Raw genomic sequence first — 18,902 nt, 5'->3', positions numbered from 1 at the left:
GACTCAGCGGGTAAAGAATCTGCCTGCAATGCAGAAGATACGGGAAACACAGGTTCAATCCCTGGGTCAGGAAGATCCTCTGGAGAAGCAAATGGCAAACCATTCCAGTGTTCTTGCCTGGGAAATCCCATGGACAGACGAGCCTGGTGGGCTTCAGTCCATGGGGTCGCAAGAGTCCGACACGACTTAGTGAGCAAACCACCACCTATAAACTGGGGGAGGCCTCACTGTAAAATAACATACAACACAAGCCTCTATGGCCCCAGTTTTGCCTACCACATTCTAAGTCCTGAGCTGGAGGCCTTGAGAAACACAGTGATGAGCATCCCAGAATGTAAGGTAATCAGAAAAATGTCAATGCCTGTGAATATGTTTACATTTAGAGTGAGCTGAGGGAACGCAGCTGTCAGGAGAGAAGGAGGAGGCCCCAGGGAGCATCGCTAATTCCTAGAGCAGTTCTACAAGAGAAAAATTTTCAGTCACTAAAGCAGAAATGCCCATTGGAGAAGGAAATGGCAACCCACTCCAGCGTTCTTGCCTGGATAATCTCAGGGACGGGGGAGCCTGGTGGGCTGCCGTCTATGGGGTCTCATAGAGTCGGGCACGCCTGAAGCGACTTAGCAGCAGCAGCAGAAATGCCCACAGCCATGGGCTTCAGGAGCAGCAGCTCCTGGGCTCTAGAGCACAGGTTCAACAGCTGTGGCTGACGGGCTTAGCTGCTTCCCGGCATGTGAGACGTTCCTGGAACAGGGATCGAACTTGTGTCTCCTGCATTGGCACGTGGATTCTCTACCACTGAGCCAGCAGGGAAGCCCCAAAATAAAGTTTAATTAAGCTTACTGAGTCAAACCCAGGCTTCTGGGACCTGGGTCCCTGGCCCCAAACACTGTTACAAGGCGTCCAAAAACGGTAGGTTGCCACACCTAATTTCCCAATACTTGTCTTTATTTACACATCTATTTACTGTGTGCAACATCAGGTTCTCTCATAAAGGCGTCTTAATTACCTCCCTCCACCCCCACCTAATTTTTTAGAAACATAGGCATTTTGGTTTTCTTTCAATTTCTCCTCCTTCTTCTAAATACCGGGAAAACAAACACAAAGACAAAAACAAGCCCTCTAACCCCTGACTCCTTAAAAGGGGAAGCGCACCGTTCAGACTCAGAGGAAGCCAAAACAGCTCTCTGCTCACCATGCGCTGTCTTCCTGCCAGCAGGCAGCAGGGGTGGTGTGGGCATGGCCTCTCAGGGCCAAGTGGGCAGAGCAGGGATTTACAGGAGGGGGACTTCCGGCTACATCTTCTCATTTGTCAAGAGACGCCAACAAGCTGGACTTGTATGTGAAATCCAGATTTTTCAAGCTTGGCTCCCAATTCAAACTTCTAAAAACGTAGCATATACAGACAAAATCTGTCTGAGGGTGGACCTCAGCCCACTAGTTGCCAAATTATAATGTCCAGTCTTCCGGTGGAGGACAGCTAAACTTCGGGTAGTTAAAATGTCATCCCTACTGCAATATATCAGGCTTCCTGGGTGGCTCAGTTGGTAAAGTTTCCACCTGCCAATGCAGGAGATGCAGGTATGATCCCTCGGTTGGGGAAATCCCCTGGAGGAGGACATGGCAACCCACTCCAGTATTCTTGCCTTGAAAATCCCATGGATAGAGGAAACCTGGCCAGCCACACTCAGTCCATGAGGTTGCAAAACAGTTGGATACGATGGAGAGACTAAACCACCACCTCAATATATTGGGTTGGCCAAAAAGTTCATTTGGGTTTTTCTGCACCATCTACGGAGAAGCCCAAACAAAGTTTTTGGCCAACCCAATACTCCCCATGGAAGACCCAGGATACACTGCCCTTGCCCCCCAGGAGGCCAATGGAGGCAGTGAACACACCATTTCAGAACAAGATGGCAAATGGAGAGAGAGAAAAGTTTGCAAAAGAGAACACAGGACCGCCACCCACCAGCCACACACCTCCCCTGACCCCTGACTTTCAGGGAGAACAAGTTTGAGAAGTGGCAGTAAAAAGAGGACAGAGTAACCCCACCTTGATACATCTAGAGAAAAGATAAAGGGACTCAACCATAAGAAAGCAAACCAACAAGAATTCCACAGCCCCACTTTCGTGTATCCAAGGCGATTCTTAAAATAGTCAAGCCTTAATGAAACCATGACAACAGGCATGATGGTACCATAAGTAAAAAATAAAACTAACTTGTACTGAGAACCATCTATGCTCCAAGTACAATGCCAGGTGCTACAGGAATATCATCTCGTGTAAACCTCCCAACAATCCTGAGAGGAATCATTATTCTCAGATGCAGAAAGAGACTCTGAAATCGTGAAGTTTGGAAAAGAGCCAAATGATGCTTTTCCCATTAACTCGCAGACCAAACCAAAGAGAGTCCAGCTATTATTATACATATTTTCAATGGCAGAGTCAAGAATAATTCATTAGCTACAATAATTAAAAGTGTAAGGGAGTGGGGAGGGTGAAATTCGGTGAAGGAGATTAAGAGATACAAATCTCTAGTGGTAAAATAAATAAGCCATGCGGATGAAACATACAAAAGAAGAAACATCAAAAAGTTATACTGTCACCAAATTATGACTAGGATGAAAGACGAATATTTAATGAATCTCTGGGTAAAGAATTAGGAATGATGGAAGAAATTTCAATTTAAGAAAAGGATAGATGGTTAAACTAAAGAGTGAACATTTTCTATATTAAAAAATTAAAAGGCTAACAGTACAGTATAAGACATATCTGGATATATAACAGAGATATGGTTAGTATTCTTACTATATTTATAAAATATATCTATATATATAAAAAAACAAAAAATTTTCAGGAGAAACAGAGGTCAGGAACAGACAATTCACAAAAGGAAAAATGAACAAGTAAAAAGCAAACAGAAAAATATTCACAAATCAGTCCAAATATGCAAATTAAACATCAATGAAGTGCCATAATTTATTAAGCAAATTGTGAAGAAATTGTTTATTTTTAGAATTTTTATTGGAGTACAGCTGATTTACAATGTTGTGTTAGTTTCAGGCGTACAGCAAGGTGAGTCAGTTACACATACACATATATTCGCTCTTTTAGATTCTTTTCCCATATAAGTCATTACTGAGTATTGAACAGAATTCCCTGGGTTGTACAGTAGGTTCTTATTAGTTATCTATAATATATATAGCAGTGTGCATATGTCTATCCCAATCTCCCAATTAAACCTCCTCCCCCCCAAAATTTTAAATAATAATACCAGCGGCTGGTCAGATTTGGAAAACTAATACTTCCTATGTCACTGTAATTATAAACTGGCACAAGCCTTTCAGAAAGCAGTATGGCAATCTTCTTACAATTAGTCCTAAAGAAATCACCTGGAAGGAAAAACAGCTACACGCACAACAATGTTCATCATAACATTTAAAAAGCTGAAAATAAACAGCCAACAGTAGGTGATGGAATCGTCAGTGCTGTCTCCACTAGTAATCAGTACCTTGAAAGTAGGATGTCTTGTTCATGATGAGTTCCAGGAGCAAATTCATATAGTACAAGCATTCAATAAATATGGGTGAATACTGAAGGAAAGATATGCAGCCACTTAAAATGATTAAAGACTAGGGACCTGGTGGCACAATTTTAAGTAGGGGACAAGAACAGAAATGTGTACGATTACAGTCCTATTTTTGAAAGTTACATTAGGAAAACTGCTAGAGGGAAATACATACAACACAGTCTGTGCTGAGAGATAGATGAGCGATTATTCTTTATTATGGTTATATTATCTCTACTTAAAATATAAACACCCTTCAGAGGGATTATTATTATAATTACTTAAAATATAAGTTAATCCTTAGAAACTGAGGAAAAGGTTAAAAATTTAATAACTAGCAGAAAACACATAAGATCCCCCAATAGCTCCATATTACAGGGATATCCACCCAGCTAAAAAGAAAAGTACAGTCATATAAAGAGGCTACTAACTGACTTTCATAACTTGGATGAGATGTATCATTTCTGAGTCCTAACTCAGTAACAAATGAACACATCACAGGAAGCCAAAACACAGCTACTTCAATAGCTGTTCAATCTGCTGCACTCCTGGTTTCTTCTGAACTCTCTTTGGCTCTCAGCTGAAAGGGCTTAGTTAGTTATCTCTTGACCCGGAGGCTTCCAATGAGACAAGGTCAATTCTCTAATCTATGGAAATTCAGAAAAGCAAGACAGGTCAGGGGTGAGGTAGGCTGGTGGGTAAATGTCCCTGAGTTGAACTGTAATGTATTTCCATCTCCTAGAAAACCAAAACTACACACAGACAAAGAGGGTACAAAACTTCCAACAGTTTCTCAATTTTATGTGGCTGCCCGGATGGGATAGGAGCCTGGGGAAGAATGGATACTTGTATAGCTATAGCTGAATCCCTTCACTGTTCACCTGAAACTATCACAAATCGGCTATACCACAATACAAAAAAAAAGTTTAAAGAAAAAAAAAACTGTTGTTTTCAATCCATTCTGAGTCACGAAATCATTTGCATGAGTCACAACTAGGATTTTATGACGGCTACGACAAAACAAAATATCAGTGTGCGTGTCACAATGAAAGGACACCATTTAACCAAACTTTTGTCCCGGTTATACATGTGTGTTATATTGTCCCTGTATGTGAATCTCCAGTAGCAAATGCCAAATGTACTTCTTGCTATGATTTACGGTCCAAAAAGTTTCAAAAGCATTACTCTAGGCAATTCAGGACCTGACTTAGGGTCCAGAAAACCACTCAGAGCTAAACTGTTTAGTACTGATATTTCATACTGAAGGATTAAACTGTTTACTACTGATATTTCAAACTGCAGGATTCATCTGGAAATAAGAATGTAGAGAATCCAGTTCAACTAGTATTAGGCATCGATACAAAACAGACGCCTCTTTAATATTTCATCCAGGAATAAAGGACGGCTGCTAGCCAAAGACTCCGGAAAGCATCATTTTACACCACCTCCCAAAGCCCGTGGCAAGTCTGCCCCCTCTGAACACTTTCTCCAGCTCCAGGTTTTAGGACCATAGAGGTGCGGAGACTTTACATTTGTCTCACCCGGATGTGGGGTCATCACAGTGCCATAATCACAGCCAGGCTGCATTCTCCTTTGCTAGAAGGGAACTAATGTTTACAGTGTTGAAATGCCAGGTGCCCAAGGTCAATGCAGGGTTCAGCAGGGATCAGACTCCCAGTCTCAGTTCTTTTCCAAGATTCCTTAAATTAAAGACACATGAGAGCACAAACAGCACTCCCTGTCAAGAGACAAGTAGAGGACTTTGTTCTCCTTTTTGGTCTTATTTGTTGCTTATACCTCTGAAACAGTTTTTCAGTTCAGTTCAGTCCCTCAGTCATGTCTGACTCTTTGCGAGCCCATGGACTGCAGCACGCCAGGCTTCCCTGTCCATTACCAACTCCCAGAGCTTACTCAAACTCATGTCCACCGAGTCAGTGATGCCATCCAAGCATCTTATCCTCTGTCGACTCCTTCTCCTCCCACCTTGAATCTTTCCCAGCATCAGGGTCTTTTCCAAGGAGTCAGTTCTTTGCATCAGGTGGCCTAAGGATTGGAGTTTCAGCTTCAGCATCAGTCCTTCCAGTGAATATTCAGGACTGATTTCCTTTAGGATGGACTGGTTTGATCTCCTTGCCATCCAAGAGGCTCTCAAGAGTCTTCCCCACACCACAGTTCAAAAGCATCAATTTTTTGGTGCTCAGCTTTCTTTATAGTCCAATTCTCACATCCATACATGACTACCAGAAAAACCATAGCTTTGACTAGATGGACCTTTGTCAGCAAAGTAATGTCTCTGCTCCTTAATATGCTGCCTAGGTTGGTCATAGCTTTTCTTCCAAGGAGCAAGCATCTTTTAATTTCATGACTGCAGTCACCATCTGCAGTGATTTTGGAGCCCAAGAAAATTAAGCCTGTCACTGTTTCCATTGTTTCCCCATCTATTTGCCATGAAGTGATGGGACCGGATGCCATGACCTTCGTTTTTTGAATGTTGAGGTTTAAGCCAGCTTTTTCACTCTCCTCTTTCACTTTCATTAAGAGGGTCTTCAGTTCCTCTTCACTTTCTGCCATTAGGGTGGTGTCATCTGCATATCTGAGGTTATTGATATTTCTCCCGGCAATCTTGATTCTAATGCTTCACCCAGCCTGGCATTTCACATGATGCACTCTGCATATAAGTTAAATAAGCAGGGTGACAATATATAGCCTTGACGTATTCCTTTCCCTATCTGGAACCAGTCTATTGTTCCATGTCCAGTTCTAACTGTTGCTTCTTGACCTGCATACAGATTTCTCAGGAGGCAGGTACGGTGGTCTGATATTCCCGTCTCTTTTTAAGAATTTTCCATAGTTTATTGTGACCCACACAGTCAAAGGCTTTAGTAGATGTATTTCTGGAATTCTCTTGTTTTTTCTATGATCCAATGGATGGTGGCAATTTGATCTCTGGTCAAAGTAATACTCAAAATGCTACAAGCTAGACTTCAACAGTATGTGAACCAGGAACTTCCAGATATTCAAACTGGATTTAGAAAACGCAGAGGAACCAGAGATCAATTCCGATACTGTAGTTGAGAAAAAAAAAAAGTTTGGCTTGATGGACATTTTCTTTTCAGGTAAGTAATTCTGCATATAACTCACTTTAGAGTGGTGGCTCAAATGTAAAGAATCCACCTGGAATGCAAGAGACCTGGTTTGGATCCCTGGATCGGGAAGATCCCCTGGAGAAGGGAATGGCTACTCACTCCAGTATTCTTGTCTGGAGAATTACATGGACAGAAGAATCTGGCTGGCTGGAGGGTCCATGGGGTCACAAAGAGTTGGACAAGACTGAGCAACTAACACTTTCACTTTTCAGTTTAGGGTTCCAGGTGTCAATAGATCAATATTTAAAATAGTCTTAAATCACAATTTACTTACTGACTTCTAAATGGTACTGTTTTAATTTCTCCAAAGCTGTTACTTTTTAATGACACCAAAATGGCTTTCAACAACAGACAGAAACTCTCTCCCTCTCAAAGCCAAATTCACAGTGAAAACTAAGCCAGGGGAAGACGCTGTGCAAGGGAAAACCAGTTTTTCCATTTTTAAAGTTTTGATCTCGTTTGCTTGGAAAAAGGTCAGCTCTCCAAAGTCTCACCTGACTGCTACTGCCCTGTGATTTTTTAAAGCCTGTTTTTCTTTTTTCAAAGTAAGTTTAGCAACACTTGAAATACAAGATAGCTGGCTGGGATCTCCCAATCCCAGATGCTTCATTTTAGGAGCATCAGAACTATCTCTCCAAACATCTCCCCTTATCTTGTGATATCCAGATGAATGTACCCTGATTAAGATCTTTAGGCCCTGGATAGAATCTGCATTAACCATGTAAATTAAGTAGGAAATTCAGAACCGTCAGGAGTTCAGGGATCACTGGAAGCTGAGCCTCCTTAGTGAACCTCCTTGAGCAGCTTTCCCACAGTGATCTTTTCTTTAAAAGTCAAATCTATGGGAGTTGAGAGGGAGGCTCAAAAGGGAAGGGAAATACATGAACTTAAAGGTGATCCCTGTTGTTCTATGGCAGAAACCAACAACACTGTGAAGTAATTATCCTCCAATTAAAATTTTTAAAATATTTTAAAAAGTCAATCTGTATTTTGACCTTTAGAGACCCAGAGGCAGCCTGTTTTCAGACAGATCTGCTGGCATGAAGACTGCCACATGCTCTGAATTCAGGGTAAAGGTCTCATTTTCAAAATCATATGGGGCAGATTCCCATTTGGGGACCCTGAAACCAGCAATTACTAGCAGCAAGTGATGAGTCTCTGGTGCATAGCTGAAAGTTTACTAATTTTCTGGCATTAAACAGAGGCCCGACATACTCAAAAAGAAGTTTCTGTTTAGTCACTCAGTCGTGTCCAACTCTTTGCGAACCCATGGACTGCAGCACACCAGGCCACCCTGTCCATCACCAACTCCGGGAGCTTGCTCAAACTCATGTCCATTGAGTCGGTGATGCCATCAAACCATCTCATCCTCTGTCATCCCCTTCTCCTTCCGCCCTCAATCTTTCCCAGCATCAGGGTCTTTTCAGATGAGTCAGTTCTTTGCATCAGGTGGCCAAACTATTGGAGTTTCAGCTTCAACATCAATCCTTCCAATGACTATTCAGGACTGATATCCTTTAGGATGGACTGGTTGGATCTCCTTGCAGTCCAAGGGACTCTCAAGAATCTTCTCCAACACCACAGTTCAAAAGCATCAATTCTTTGGCACTCAGCTTTCTTTATAGCCCAACTCTCACATCCACACATGACCACTGGAAAAACCACAGCTTTGATGAGACAGACCTTTTTAGTCAAACTAAAAAACAGTTCAGATGGCTTCCAATCTTGTCAACTTTAGAGACCTCACACCATCATTCCAGAAAGTCCTCAACTTTCAGAACTATGTTTTCACATTGGGAAAAATGTTGATTTGCATTCGAAAAATTTTAATTCAAGTGTTATAAAATGCATGGTACATAAAATACCATGAGCTCAACTAACTGAGCCAATGTATTAAATGAAACTAACGGTTTCAACTAGAGGACCAAGACAGTACAATTTCACATTGAAAAGAATCAATGTATGAGCCAATAGTGTGAGGATTTACAAATGATATTTTAACATTATCTTTTCAAGAAACAGTCACAAATGAACCCACTTAAAATCAGAAACGGAATCACAGATGCAGACAACAATCTTACCTACTAAGGCGGGGAGGGGAGGAGGGATAAATTGGGAGGCTGGGACTGATACATACATATTACTATATATAAAACATATAACTAATAAGAACCTACTGCTACTGGCAGGAGGAGAAGGGGACGACAGAGGATGAGACGGTTGGATGGCATCACCAACTCGATGGACATGAGTTTGAGTAAACTCCAGGAGTTGGTGATGGACAGGGAGGCCTGGCGTGCTGCAGTCCATGGGGTCACAAAGAGTCGCACATGACTGAGCCTCTGAACTGAACTGAAACTTTTTTTTTAATTTTTGAGTGTGTCAAGCCTCTGTTTAATGGCACAAGGAACTCTACTCAATAATGACCCATTAGGAAGAGAATCTAAAAAGGAGAGGATATATGTATATGTATACGAATCACTTTGCTGTACAGCAGAAACTAACACAACATTGTAAATCAACTATACTCCAATATAAAAAAGAAACAGTCAAGTACTCATGGCCTCTTAGAGTAGTTCAGAGTTGGGGAAAAAAAGGCCTTAAAGACTTTTTCAAATCCTAAAGCTCTCTAATTCACCCCTTTCCCACTCCTATTCCTTGGTGTAACATTAGTCCATCCCAAAGTAAGCTGCTAACCTTCTCTCTGGTGGCTCAGGTGGTAAAGAAGCTGCCTGCAATGCAGGAGACCTGGGTCCAGTCCCTGGGACGAGAAGAGCCCCTAGAAAAGGGAACAGCTACCCACTCCAGTATTCTTACCCGGAGAATTCCGTGGATAGAGGAGCCTGGTGAGATACAGTCCACGGGTTCGCAGAGTTGGACACGACTGAGTGACTAACAATTTCACTTTCTTTCCAGCTTCTCTCAGGTTCAACTTACATATCTTTACTTCAGGAAACACACCACCTCCTCAGGCCCATTCCATTCCAAACAACTGATAGATCAGCCATTGCATCAGTTCATTCAATGAACATATACAAACTGGCCATCTTCTCTGGGACAGCGAAGGACGCAAGCCTGGCGCGCTGCAGTCCATGGGGTCGCAGAGAGTCGGATACAACTGAGCGACTGAACGACATGATGGCGCTGGAGGACAGGTCCACTGAGATAAAATACGACTCCCTGTTACCCACCATATGGTCCTAACCCCTTAGGACTGACAGAGAACACAGATAATGATGTTGCTAAACTGGTCCTTAATCAAGCGGCATACAAGGTGGCAGTTCTCCACTGTCCCTCCCAATTACCCTCATCCCCCGCAGGCCTGTCCCCACAGCCTTCTCCATCACACCCTACCACCATACCCTCAGGCCTTTTATCCAGAGAAGAGTTTCAAATTCTGTCACTCAGAGGTTTTAGGAATGTTTGTGGTTGTTGTTCAGTCTCTAAGCCTTGTCTGGCTCTGCAACCCCATGGACCGCAGCACGCCAGGCTTCCCTGTCCTTCACCATCTCCCAGAGTTTGTTTCAAACTCATGCCCATCGAGTTGGTGATGCCATTCAACCATCTCATACTCTGCTGTCCCCTTCTCCTCCGGCCTTCAATCTTTCACAGCATCACGGTCTTTTCCAAGGAGTCAGTTCTTCCCATCAGGTGTCCAAAGTATTGGAGCTTCAGCTTCAGCAGCAGTCCTTCCAATGAATATTCAGGACTGATTTCCTTTAGGATTGTCTGGTTTGATCTCCATGCTGTCCAAGGGACTCTTAAGAGTCTTCTCCAGCACCACAGTTTCAAACCATCAATTCTTTGGCGCTCAGCCTTCTCTATGGTCCAACTCTCACATTCAAACTTGAAAAACCACAGCTTTAACTAGACAGACCTTTGCTGGCAAAGTGCTCTCTCTGCTTTTTTAACATGCTGTCTAGGTTTGTCACAGCTTTCCTTCCAAGGTCTGGATGCCATCATATTAGTTTTTTGAATGCCGAGTTTTAAACAAGCATTTTCATTCTCCTCTTTCACCTTCATCAAGAAGCTCTTTAGTTGCTCTTTACCTTCTGCCATTAGAGTGGTGTCATCTGCATATCTGAGGTTGTTGGCGTTTCTCCCGGCAATCTTGATTCCAGATTCTGATTCATTCAGCCCAGCATTTTGCATGTTGTGCTCCCCATGTAAGTTAAACAAGCAGGGTGTCAATATATACAGCCTGGATGAACTCCTTTCCCAATTTTGAACCAGTCCATTGCTTCATGTCTGGTTCTGTTGCTTCTTGATCTGCATACAGGCTTCTCAGGAAACAGGTAAGGTGGTCTGGTATTTCCATCTCTTTAAGAATTTCCCACAGTTTGTTGTGATCCACACAGTCAAAGGCTTTAGCATAGTCAATGAAACACAAGTAGATGTTTTTCTGGAATTCCCTTGCCGCCTTCTCTATGATCCAGTGGATAGATCATAGCAATTTGGTTTCTAAGCCATTAGCAATTTGGTTTCTGGTTCCTCTGCCTTTTCTAAATCCAGCTTAGACATCAGAAGTTCTCAGTTCACATACTGCTGAAGCCTAGCTTAAAGGATTTTGAGCACTACCTTGATAGCCTGTGAAATGAGCACAATTGTGCGGCAGTTGGAACACTGTTTGACATTGCCCTTCTTTGGGATTGGAATGAAAAATTACCTTTTCCAGTCCTGTGGCCACTGCTGAGAGTTCCAAGTTTGCTGACATATTGAGTGCAGTACTTTCACAACACCATCTTTTAGGATTTGAAATAGCTCAGCTGGAATTCCATCACCTCCAAAGGCCCACTTGACTTCACACTCCAAGATGTCTGGCTCTAGGTGAGTGACCACACTATTGTAGTTATCCAGGTCATTAAGACCTTTTTCAATAGTTCTTCTGTGTATTCTTGCCACCGCTTCTTAATATCTTCTGCTTCTGTTAGGTCCTTATTGTTTCTGTCCTTTATTGTGCCCATCCTTGCATGAAATGTTCCCTTGATATATCCAATTTTCTTGAGGACATCTCTAGTCTTCCCCCTTCTATTGTTTTCCTCTATTTCTTTGCACTGTACACTAAAGAAGACTTTCTAATCTCTTCTTGCTCTTCTCTGGAACTCTGCATTCAGTTGGGTATATCTTTCCCTTTTCTCCCTTGCCTTTTGCTTCTCTTCTTTTCTCATTTCTAGAATGTTTGCTATCATAATTATTCCTCTGGAGACACTAATTTTCCAGATTCCTCAAAGTGTGACACTCAGAGCTGAGTTCTGAATTCAAGCTGCCTGATGGAGCCTGGCAGGTTCAAGTCCATCAGGTCACAAAGAGTCAGACACAACCAAGCAACTGAGTCCTGACTACATTCTTAACCAGTCCATTCTAGTGCTTCTCAATGCATGGGGAGATTTTTCTTCCCCCTTGAGCTAGAATGCCCCTTACAACACCCTTGCTTTCTCACATGAACTCCTATTCATGCTGCAATACCCATCTGGAGGAGAGTTCCTTGGTCTCTTTTCTAACCATTACAAGCCGAGGAGATTCTTCAACAACCCCACTGGGTGGTATCCCCTCTTCAACACATCTCCTTATATAAGATAAAAATCTGACCCACTTTTACCCACTGCATGGGTATACACTCCTAGTGAAGGAACAATTCCCTATAACTGTTTAATAGTGACTACGTAGAGTTACTGCTCAGTGTGAATGCTAAGATTGTTGACTTGTGTGAACCTTCTAGCTTTTAATACCTGAAGAGGCACCACTGGACACACCCGGGTAAGCTGCAAGCTAGAGAGTGGTCTTGACCAAAATACAGCCAAAATGTCTGGGAGGAAACTCCTAAGCAAAGCATGTTAAAATGACATTCACTCAGAAAAGACAGTCCAGACAGAAGCTGGGAAATGAGGAGCCCAATGGACCCAAGTTGGGCATATCCTTTGGAGATGGAATCTAGCTACAACCAAAGCAAAGACAGGCCCAGATTAAGGCCAGCGAGTTCTGAGAACAAACTCTATTTTATGAGAGCAGAAATCTATACTTGTAAGTCAGATTGCTTTTATCTCTTCTTCCTTTTTTTTTTTTGGCTGCAGCTTGTGAGAGTTCCCTAACAGGGACTGATCACAGGCCACGGCAGTGAAAGTGCCGGGTCTCAACCACCAGACCACCAGGGAAATCCCATTTTTACATTTCTTCAGTTCCCTTGTGTTTTCTCCCTTGGTATGAAGTAAAGTTGCAAGCTGTTTTAACTGTGCTCAGATGAACTGAGAATAAGGGTTTTCAGCCACTCTTGGTCCTGAAGATTAGAATATTATCAACCCATGATGGACAGCAGACTTAGGGTGAAAATGGTATTACAGCCCAAACAAAAGAATCCTCCAAAGGAAGTAAAATTTAAGGAACAAGAAGGGCTGTAGAACCCAGCTATTCTTCCTCAGGTAAAAATTCTCTTTTCAGAACTAAATCTTGGAGTTTGTGGTTTTATTTTCTTCTAAAATTCCACACACACACCCACGCCCCACTAAATTATGAGCACCTTGAAAGGACCTTGTCGTTTTCACCAGTGAAATGTACACATGTGCATGGAACACAGTAAAGGCATTTAAATGTTTGTTGACGCAATGAACGAACAATGCATGGTCTTTCAAAATTTTAAGGCACCTTTTCTTCATGTTTTTAAAAACTCTAGGCTGGTCTGTGTGGCATGTGGGATCTTCCCCAGTCAGAGATTAAACCTGTACCCTCTACAGTGGAAGCTCAGAGTCATATCCACTGGATCACCAGGGAAGTGCCTTAAGGCATCTTTCAAGGCCATCCAGTCCAATCCTTTTCCGAACATTTGTCCCCACAGAACTTCCATTGGTTTCAAACAAATATCGATGAAATGTCTCCAATAATTAAGATGTGCTTTCAGGAACAACAAAAAGATCAGGTATCGATATATGTTCATTGAGGGCCTACTATGTGCTAGCCACCATACTAGACCTTAAGATATTACAATGAGTAAGACAAATGGCACCTTAGGGAATTCACGGAGAAGATAAATGGACAAGAAGCACCAATAACATTGTTTAAAAAGATAGAAAATGTTGCTTTCGAAGATATCATAAAGGCTATTAGGAATCAGAGGTCAAAAAGGAAAACTAAGGTTTCAAAAGGACTTATGAGACACTGTCATTCAGAACTAGGACATTATTTTGTGGTTTAACCTTACAGTTCAGGAATGAAAACTACCAGAGTCTAGCTGAAGTGGTAAATGGAAATGGCTTGGTAGGTTTTGATGAAAATCCAATATTCTATCTTCATATCTTTACTATTATGTCAAATGACAGTGACACCAGCTTTTGAAAAGAAAGAATACAGATCAGTTCTCTTTTAATGGAAGCCATAATTGAAACTGAGCTCTAACAAAGTTCTTGTCACATGTGACTATATGACCTACAGAAACACGGACTTGTTGACCTGAGTAAAAAGAAAATACATCAAGAAAAATCCTAGACTTACTTATTTTAACACTAACTACATTATAAAATATTTTCTATTACTTACATTGTAAACCGAGAAAGTAAAAATTAATATATAGCTAAACACTATAGCCATTTTGTCCCGTAATCAAATGAAATGTATCTTCACTTTCTTTCATATATGCTACTTCAGAGTCTCCAAATACTCTAAAACGTACCCCAACTAAAGTCGTTTCCTTTAGTATAAACAGTGACATGGAAATCAGAAACTAGGAGCCAAGCTTGTTTCACCACCAGGTACATGAATTTGGGCAGGTAGATTCTCTGGCTTAAATTTTCTCAACCGTAAAATGAAGGTGTTATAGCAAGTAATCTCTAAGATCCCTTTGAACACTTAAAAAAAAAGAAAACTAACTTCTACTTCCAAAGTAGAAAGTTCCAAAACTAATACTAAAGCCACTTAGGTTTTAATTACCTTTCTCCCTCTCCTACTTGATTCAACAAACTTACTTATGAATTTCCTACAGCAGTCAGAATGAGCAGTTTCATCTCTAGTAGTTAAAGAAAGGGAAAGTGACGTCTATCAATATATTCTCTTTTAAAAAAGCACAATTCTGTGACAAAGAATTTCTAGGTCCAGAAGCATCCTCTTCAGTAGAATTTTGCCTCTGTGGAAAAATTAAACACTCTTAAGCTTTCTCTGTGAATTTCAAGTGGTTTCTACATCCATATATTCCATTACAGCCCATGAATTTCTTCTGTTCTTAGCAGACTGCTTGCCGTTGGTGTATGTTTACAGTATTTCCCCTTGGATCTGTATAGGAGGTGAATCAGGAATCATTTGGCCATCTTATGGCGTACGATGTAGACAAAAATATGACATTAATATGTAATCATCCTAATTATACTGAAGAATCTATGATATGAATAGATCTGTCAGGCACATTTTCTGAGACCACTCTGCATGCAAAGCACTGAAATGACTATAAAGACGGTATGAACACATTGTTGCTTCACTTTTCTTTGCCTGAAATTTTACGAGTCACCAAGAAAAAATATGTTTTACCTCAGTACAATGTTAACTTACATTAAGAAAACCTATCTACCATTTAAAGGCTAAAGCTCCTTGTCATATACCTCTACAATATGACATTTTGTAGAATACCAGTTGATACTATAAAAGCAACAATTTCAGATCAAAACTATTACTACTATATTCAAGCTTCATTCCTCTGGAAATGAGCTTCATCTGCATAATCTTTGCATATTAAAGGACATTAAGTTCAAACAAACAAAAAAACAGCACTGTCTAAAAAACATGGGAGAATACTACAGGCAGAACAACTGGCTCTACTTCTGCAAATTAAGCAAAATTAGGCAAAAAAAAAAAGTAAGGAAGCCAGCAAAGGGAAGGAACTCCAGAGCTATTTGCAGCAGTGGTCCCTCCAAAAGTTCTAGGAGCTTCCCCTTGAGCTTAAAGAGGGCAAAGGAGAGAAGTCAGCTATCCTTCTGGGCAGAAGCCCAGATACTCTTCACAACTTGCAATATTTATTGAATTCAGTGGAAGATGTCTGGGAGATCTGGATTCGGTGAGAATGTCTGGGCGAAGGGAGTGGCATTTGCTTTCCTCAGCCTGGAGCCTTCAGAACTGTACCAGAGTTCTCAAAACCCCTTAGCTACCTTACAGAAGAGGTCTGAGCATCCTCCCCACGCACACACCTGCAGGGCCGGGCAGCGCCTCCCTCTCCCTCCACTGTCCTCAGGGCTGGACCAAGGTCCAGTGGCCGGCGCACCGCTAGTCCAAGAGCACCCTGACCCCGGCGGACGCCACCCGGGCAAGTCCCAACAGAATGCCGCCGTCCCGGCTCCGCGTCCCGGAGCCACGCAGCGGCGGTGACTGCGCGGCTGGACACCCGCACCAGCAGGATGCGCATCAGAATAAAAACTTGGACTAGCGCTCTCGCCCTCGCGCCGACGTGGAGGCATGGCCCCAGAAGCGGGCTTCGGGGACCGCCGGCCTGTCCCGCCCCTGCTCGCGGCCGAGGGGGCAGCGGTTCTCACCTGTCCTCCGAGACACTGATGACACCCTCCTCCTTGGGCACGATCACGGCCATGTTCACCACGTCCTGAGAGCCCTCGACCCGCTGCAGCAGGATCGGCTTGCGGGTCAGCGGCTTGGGCTGGATCTCTGCCGCCATCGGAGGAGGGGGCGCGCCGGGGGCGCCGCGGCCAACTGCGCCGAGCGATTGGGCTGAGACGACCGCTCGAGCGCGGGCACCAGCTGAGACAGAGGCTCTGTTTGGCCGGAGCGGGCCGCCGGGGACCCGCGATCATAGCCTGGCCGCCTCCCCCGGGGACGACTCCGCGCTCCCGGCTTCGGGCAACGAAACCGCCACGACCGGCGCTGCAACCCGGCGCCACCACCGGAGGGAGGGGGCGGAGAGTCGGGGGGCGGGGCCGACGGGGCGGGGCCTGCCGCAGGGGGTGGCCGCTGGTGGGCGCGAGGGCGGCTGCACTTCCGGGAGGGTGGTGGAGGAGGAGGAGGAGGAGGAGGAGGGGAAACTGACAAAGGGGGCGGGGCGCTGGCGGCCCAATGCGCGTGCGCCGCCCGTCCACTAGGGCCGTTTCCGCCCCACTCCTCCGCCATTCCCGTAGCCTCGCCGCACCGCCTCTAGAGCGCATGCTCCTTCCGTCACCCGCGGTCCCCTGGTCACCTTCCACACCCAGTGTTTAGTGCCCTCCCTTTTTCATCTCTCGTGAACGCGCACGTACACACTCCTGGGAACGCGCTTGGGGTGTCCCGCCCACCGCAAAAATCCCTGAAAAGGGGGCGTTAGTGGGGCGGGGAAAAGCTAGCCTGGGCGAGGCCGGAAAGAAAAGAATCCCACAGGAAGGAAAGAAGCTGAACGCGTTGGCGCGAGATTGGGCATGCGCACGAGTAATCTGTCCCTCGCGGGGCGGGGGCCTGACCACCGAGCAGGCTTAGCTGCTCCCAACACGCATCTGCCCCGGGCTGCTGAGTGGTACCCGGTGGTCTCCTGGGAGTAGTAGTTCTTCAGAGCTGCCTTTCCCTCGTCCTGAGATGACCTATCGCCTACTTATCGTTCCTGTCCTGGGGAGCTTGGTGGCCTCGGAATCACTGCCTGCAACGTCCTCTAAAACAGAGAACCAAAGGGCAGCCCTCGGTGGAGCGGACTGTCGCCGTACTCCTGCCACTGCCCGTAATAGTGGAGCGCCAGAAGTCGGGGAGAAAAGATCTCATGCAAGCATCTTCGAAGGAGCTTTGAGATGACCTGTGTTGTCAACCTCCTCTTTTTCTTAGATGGCCGCGTTACTAGCCCTTAGTTAAACTGTAGCTTCAAGTTAGGGCTGTGGCACCCCCCAGACTTGAACTCAGGCACCCATGTTCCTTGGTCCTTCTTCCCATTCCCCAGTGGTCCTTTCTTTCTAGCTTGCACTGGAAACAATGGAGAGAGTTATTGTAATGACTGAATGAATGTCAGTTGCTTGGCACAGGGCCTGGCTTGTGGGGTCGTTGGTTATGTAATAACCCCATTAGCCCTCCCACAGTTATCTTGGTCTATGTGGTGTGACTGGGCTGGCAAGGGCTCTGGAGGGGAGAAAAATAATATGCCAGAGCTGGACAAAGAACGGGATGGGCCTTGTAGAAATGCCTGTCTTATAGGGCAAGTTTTGGCACAGCTTTGGTGATAGATCTCTGTTTCTTTACCACCTCCCATCTTCATAGAAATTCTGTAAGGCACTTGAAAGGGAGGTTGAGATATTTTCCAGCTTTGTAACCTAGAACAAGGCATTCCACTTCTCTGAGCCTCTAGTTGACCATCTACTAAATGTAGGATAATAAAACCTACCTTGGGTGGTTGTTTTTAGACTTACAAATGACAGATTATTTTAATAATTATTTTTATTTATTTGGCTGCACAGGGTTTCAGTTGTGGCACGAGGTTCGTTTTTAGTTGCGACATGTGGACTCTAGTTCCCTGAACAGTGATCAGACCCGGACCCCCTGCACTGGAGTGCAGAGTCTTCCTCACTGGACTACAAGAGCAGTTCCACAAATGATAGATTTTTAAGTGCGTTCATACAGGATAGGTTCTTTAAGTTTCCAGGAATTAGGACATGGACATATTTAAGGGACGTTATTCAGCCTGCCGCAATGGTTTTAAATACCATCCATATGCTCTTGGTTCCAGTAATAATCTCTACCCTGACCACATTTCTGAACTCGCATGTCTAATGCTACTCTGCATTGTCACTTAACTGTTTAATAGGTGTTCCAAACATTCCCAACAGTAGCTTTAAATCTGCTACATCTTTCACGCAGTTGTTCGAAACTAAGATCCTAAGAGTCATCCTTAATCCTTTTCTTTTTCTCGCAGTTCTGTCCACACCATTCACAAGCGCTATCAGCTCTACCTCCAAAATGTATCTTGAATTTTCCCATTTATATCATCTCCACCCTAGGTCACCATAATCTCTGGCCTCTACTGCCACATGAAGTCTAACTGCTTACTCTGTTTCTCCTTTTGAACCCATACAATCCATTTTGATCTCAGTGGCCAGAGGATTTTCTTTTAAAATATAAACCAGATCAATTCCTCCTCTTCTTCAAACACATCAACGCCTTACCATTGCACTTAGGATGAAATGACTCTCCAAGCTTACCTCTTCTGCTCAGTAGTTTGCAAGCCCTGGTTTGGAAATTCCCAGAAACACCAACCTCCTTC

The 18,902-nt window shown here is 43.8% G+C and overlaps 1 protein-coding gene across 2 annotated transcripts in view; it reads right to left on the bottom strand.

Moving 5' to 3' along the window:
* The window catches only part of WDFY2 (WD repeat and FYVE domain containing 2), a 185,122-nt gene extending 168,040 nt beyond the window's left edge, over positions 1 to 17,082 (bottom strand). The window contains exon 1 of one of the 2 annotated variants that reach the window (XM_069601456.1): positions 16,216 to 17,082. In XM_069601456.1, the coding sequence (XP_069457557.1) occupies positions 16,216 to 16,352 (137 nt within the window). In that variant the 5' untranslated portion in view covers positions 16,353 to 17,082. The remainder of the gene's footprint in view (positions 1 to 16,215) is intronic. The other variant, XM_069601455.1, reaches the window with a different exon arrangement.
* Positions 17,083 to 18,902: the final 1,820 nt, after the last annotated feature.

This window comes from Ovis canadensis, chromosome 10, assembly GCF_042477335.2.
Source record: "Ovis canadensis isolate MfBH-ARS-UI-01 breed Bighorn chromosome 10, ARS-UI_OviCan_v2, whole genome shotgun sequence".
NCBI classification, from domain to species: Eukaryota; Metazoa; Chordata; class Mammalia; order Artiodactyla; family Bovidae; genus Ovis; species Ovis canadensis.
This window is presented reverse-complemented; position numbering and strand designations above follow the sequence as displayed.